This window comes from Amblyomma maculatum, chromosome 6 (genome assembly GCF_055883805.1).
Source record: "Amblyomma maculatum isolate TAMU_Amacu chromosome 6, ASM5588380v1, whole genome shotgun sequence".
Taxonomy (NCBI): Eukaryota; Metazoa; Arthropoda; class Arachnida; order Ixodida; family Ixodidae; genus Amblyomma; species Amblyomma maculatum.
The window spans coordinates 45056692-45061605 of record NC_139349.1 but is presented as its reverse complement, the minus strand read 5'-3'; the positions used below and the strand labels follow the sequence as shown (position 1 = coordinate 45061605).

The 4914-nt window shown below is 49.8% G+C and overlaps 1 protein-coding gene across 1 annotated transcript; it reads right to left on the bottom strand.

The window, feature by feature from the left end:
• Window positions 1-401: 401 nt before the first annotated feature.
• On the bottom strand, window positions 402-4504 carry LOC146185631 (uncharacterized). Its single transcript, XM_084606541.1, has 3 exons — window positions 3055-4504; window positions 1861-1955; window positions 402-1373 (listed from the first exon to the last, which is right to left on the bottom strand). Exons 1-3 carry the CDS (start codon window positions 4393-4395, stop codon window positions 1202-1204), a joined length of 1608 nt encoding a protein of 535 aa, XP_084462667.1. The 5' UTR covers window positions 4396-4504; the 3' UTR covers window positions 402-1201.
• Window positions 4505-4914: the final 410 nt, after the last annotated feature.

Genomic DNA, 4914 nt, shown 5'->3' with positions numbered 1-4914 from the left:
GGCGTGACGTCACATATCACGTGATGCAGCGATGGTGGCGCCACCGCCGCGTCGCGCGCGACGGCGCGAACCGAAGCCTGGAGGCCTCCGCCGGGCGACGTCCGACGGCGCAATATGAGGCCCCATCTGCAGCCGGTGTGACGTCATCACGTGACGTCATGTCACGTGACCCCACTTCAGGGTCAATGGTGGCCACCGCCGGGCGTCGCGCGAAGGCCCGAAACCTACGTTAATATGCTTCGCATAAAACCGTTCTGCACAGGGCTTAGGAATATATACCTTTAATGAAATCTGTCATTTCCGTGAGGCGGAGTTTATTTCATGTCAGGCCGTGGCTTTATACTGTAAGGTTCCGTGAACGGTGAAGTGACAGGCAGACATCAGGAACGCGAATAGCCAGCCTTTATTCCGTGCTCTGTTATATAGGCCCCGGCCAGCCCGATCGGCGAGGGCAATGATAAGAAGCGCGCCTTGTGCCTAGTGGCACGAGTGACGCAGCTTACGCTGGCCCACGTCTTATCGTAACGCGATACATCTTTTTTCTCTCGAAAAAAAAAAACAAAAAAAAAACTCATTACTTCAGGTGACTTGATTAAAGTTACTGTCGTACTGAAGGCGCTGTGGAGGTCGTCTCTGCCTACTGGATCGTCTCGGGGGAGGAGTGTGCGCTTGTGTTGTAGCCGGAAGAGTGGCGCTCGAAGTTTCAGGAACTGTTGCAGGCGGTGTGGTCCGGTGATCAGCTTCTTCCTCGAGATCGTAGTCAAGTGCCTCCGGATTGAAAGGCTCGCTTGTGGGAAGCAGATGTTGCCGGTTCCGCCTAAGGACCTTGTTTCTTTCGGTTAAGATTTTGTACGACCTTGGGTGCGTTGTGGCGATAACTTTCGCTTTGTGCGACCATATTTTCTTTTTGAATCTGACAGTTTGGCCCTTTTCAAGGGGTGGAAGTGGGCCTCGCGAATGATCAGTCTGAACATGCTTCTGTACTACCGTCTTGGTTTGGTCTTTGAAATCTGGCAAAGTTGACCTCAGCCGTCTTCCTTGTAACAGCTCTCCTGGAGACCGTCCATCTTCTAGAGGAGTGGACCTGTAACTAAGGAGGCCAAGAGAAAAATCATCACCCGCTTCCATTGTTTTCTTCAAAATCCGTTTGATTATCTGTACTCCCTTCTCCGCTAAGCCGTTGGAACGGGGAAAGTGTGGACTAGATGTCACATGACGGAAGTTGTACTTGCTTGCGAAAAGGCGGAAGTCTCGACTGGCGAACTGGGGCCCATTGTCGGTGCACACTTCCATCGGGATTCCATATCTTGCAAATATGGCCCCCAGTTTTGTTATGACTGACGCCGACGATGTGTCGTTGAGCTCCTCGACTTCTGGAAAATTTGAGAGAACATCGTACACAGACAGATAAGATTTTCCCCCGTACTGGAATATGTCAACGCCAACCCTATACCACGGATAGTCTGGTACCGGCCTCATAAGCAATGGTTCCGCAGGTTGGCTGTACGCGTGACGTCTGCACACCGCGCATTTTTTAGTCATAGCAGTGATTTGTGCACTCAAGCCAGGCCAGAACACAAATCTTCGTGCCCTCGCTTTACATTTATTGATGCCCATGTGGCCTTCATGAATGCGTTCCAGCATCTCTTTCCGCATGCTCGCCGGCACTATCACTTTGCTGCCTTTTAGCACGATACCTTTCACTACGGAAAGTTCGCTGGCGAAAGGTTTCAGCTCTCCTTGTACGCGTGTTCCAGCATAAATACTTTCTTTTACTGCGCAAAGGTACGGGTCATTATCAGTGGCGTCCACAAGCCGCTTTAGCGTGGCGTCGCTCACGAAAGCATTCACCGTACTCACAGCATGGATTTCGATGTCACCTTCCCCTGCTGCGTCATCTTCTGTAGTGGCTGTTGCGGCTCGTGACAGCATGTCGGGCAGAAGGAGCAGTTTTCCTGGAACATATTGCATAGTGAAATTGTACTTCAGCAATCGCAAAAAGAACCTTTGAAGCCTTGGTGGCATGTCCCCAATTGATTTTTCAGCGATTGCAAGCAGGGGTCGGTGGTCGGTCTCCAAAATAATATGTCGGCCATAGATGAAGTATTGAAATTTCCGACAGCCAAACGCCACTGCCAAGGCTTCTTTTTCGATTTGCGAGTAACGTTCCTCAACTGAAGTGAGCGTTCGTGACGCGTACGCCACGGGCCGCCAGTTATCGCCATGAAGCTGCAGTAGGGCAGAGCCCAAACCATTCCGTGACGCGTCTGACGCCACTTTTGTTTCTTTGCTAGGGTCGAAGATAGCAAGCAGTGGCTGCTCGCTCAGGCATTTGCAGATTTCTTGCCATTCTTGCGCGTGGTTGGGAGTCCATTCAAAAACTGCGTCATGCTTAATCAAACTGCGCAACTGCGGGGTCTTTAGTGCCAAAGAAGGAATATATTTCGAAAAATAATTTGCCACGCCGAGTAGACGTTGCACTCCCTTCTTATCTGATGGAACAGGTATTTCAGTTATGGATTTGACGAGTGCTTGGTTAGGAGTTATACCCTTTTTCGAAATTATGTCGCCTAAAAATTCGATTTCCTCGACTCCAACCTTACACTTCTCTGCATTTAGTGCGAGGCCGGCCCGCCTCGATAATTCAAATACAGATTTTAAGCGTTGATCGTGCTCCTCCCTTGAGGTTCCCCATACCAGAATGTCATCCACGTAAACGTGCACACCCGGCAGCGACTCGAAGATTTCGCTCAATATCTTCTGAAAGACTTCAGACGCGGAAGAGATGCCAAATGGCAGCCTTAAGAAACGGTACCTCCCAAATGGTGTTGCGAAAGTACAAATGAGCGAAGTCTTATGGTCAAGAGGGATTTGATGGAAGCCAGCTTTTGCGTCTAGACGGCTGAAAACTTTCGCGCCGGCCAACTCTGCTTCTATGTCTTCCCTCCGCGGCATCTCGTAATGTTCTCTCTTTATGCACGCATTAATCTTTCTCGGATCCATGCATAGCCTTAGCTTTCCGTCTTTCTTTTTAACAATGACTAAAGGGCTCACCCAGTCCGTTGGCTCATTGACTTTTGTTATGATGCCAGCTTCTTCCATTCGTTGCAGCTCGTGGCGCAGGGGCTCCCGCAGTGCCAAGGGTACACGCCGAGCGGCTTGAACGGTTGGGACGGAACCTTCACGGAGCACCATCTTGTATTGGCGTTGGACGCACCCGGTGCCTTGAAAAATGTCGCTGTACTCTTCAAGCAGTTTTTCGGAGCTGTTCTTTATCACCGAATCCACTTTTCGGGAAATCAACCCGAGCCGTTCCGCTGCCTGAAGACCAAGAAGCGCCTGACATCCTTTCTTGACCACGAAAAATTTCAAGCTGCAATTTTGTTCGCCGATAGCCACGCGTTGGTTGATAACGCCCAAGTGCTTGATTGTGCATCCACTGTAGGATCGCAGGGTGGAACTGCTGTGCTTGAGCGGTGGCGTAGGCTTGATGTTCTTGTAGACAGAGTAAGGCAATAGGTTTGCTTGCGATCCCGTGTCCACTTTCAACAAAACGGCTGCATTACCAACGTTTGCCTTAACCATCCAGTCCCGTCGACTTGCCACGCTGTCCACGCAGATGTCCAAGATGTCGAAGTCTTCATCATTGTCATCTCTCAATTCACTTACTTGTGCTGGTTTTCGGCAGCGTACGGCGAAGTGATTCTTTCCCTGGCATTTTCTACATGTCTTCCCATAAGCAGGACAGTTGAGTGCCTTGTGTTCTCTGCCACACTTCGAGCACCTTACTTTGTTTTGCAGCCTTGTTCCTTTTTGAGTCTCCTTCACAGGATCGACCTGTTTTTCTTTCTGTCCCCATGATTCGTTCTGAACAGCTGCTGCTTCGAATGCTTTGCAGATTTGTTCCGCTTTGGGCAACGTCAGCTGATTGTCCTGAAGAAGTTTTGCCCTGAGGGTCTCATTATTGATTCCAATTACTATCTGGTCGCGGATCATGGAATCAGTTAACCCTTCAAAATTGCAGTGTCTTGCCTGTTTTTTCACGTCCCGTGAAAACTGCTCAAAGGTTTCTCCTGCATCCTGGAATCTTGTCCGGAACAAGTATCGTTCGTACACCTCATTCGTCTGTGCGCCCCAGTAGCTGTCAAACTTTTTTACGACGGTCTTATAGTCCTCTTTGCTTTCGCCCTCGTTGAATGTAAAATTATTAAAGACCTCGATAGCGTCGTCACCGGCTAAAGTTAAGAGCATCGCAGTCTTTGCTGAATCGCTCAACGGACTGTCATGTGGCTTCACTACGGTAAAGTATAGTTCCAGCTTCTGTCTAAAGAGCTGCCAATTCTTGGAAACGTCACCTGTGATGCGAAGTGGGTCTGGGGGTTTCAGAAGCTCCATCCTTGCAGCCTGGCGTCGAAGTCTTCTGTCTGTTCAGGGCGCTGTCGATGACGGGGGACCACTTCTGACACCATGTAAGGTTCCGTGAACGGTGAAGTGACAGGCAGACATCAGGAACGCGAATAGCCAGCCTTTATTCCGTGCTCTGTTATATAGGCCCCGGCCAGCCCGATCGGCGAGGGCAATGATAAGAAGCGCGCCTTGTGCCTAGTGGCACGAGTGACGCAGCTTACGCTGGCCCACGTCTTATCGTAACGCGATACATATACCACTATAAATAATGCACAGATCTGGGAAAATAGTCACGCCTATGTGTACATCTCAGCGGAAATCACTGACAAAAACATGGAATCTTTAGCGTAACTAGGTCGAGTTCGAATAACGACCTTAGCACGTCCCATTTCACTTCGGTTTCAGGTTCTTTTCGAGGCTCGGCTTTCATTATCTAGCAGGCTTCAGACAGTGGTCGACCAAAGAGATGATTTTGGACTTTATTGATGACACACTACCACATTTTGG

Excerpts from the sequence above, each read along its gene's own strand:
- LOC146185631 (XM_084606541.1), bottom strand. The coding sequence starts at position 4,395 with ATGGAGCTTCTGAAACCCCCAGACCCACTTCGCATCACAGGTGACGTT. Across the intron at positions 1,956-3,054 it reads TCAATGAGCCAACGGACTGG|GAAAACTGCTCCTTCTGCCC; the intron begins GTGAGCCCTTTA and ends AATATGTTCCAG. Across the intron at positions 1,374-1,860 it reads GTGACATCGAAATCCATGCT|AAGTCGAGGAGCTCAACGAC; the intron begins GTGAGTACGGTG and ends CAAATTTTCCAG.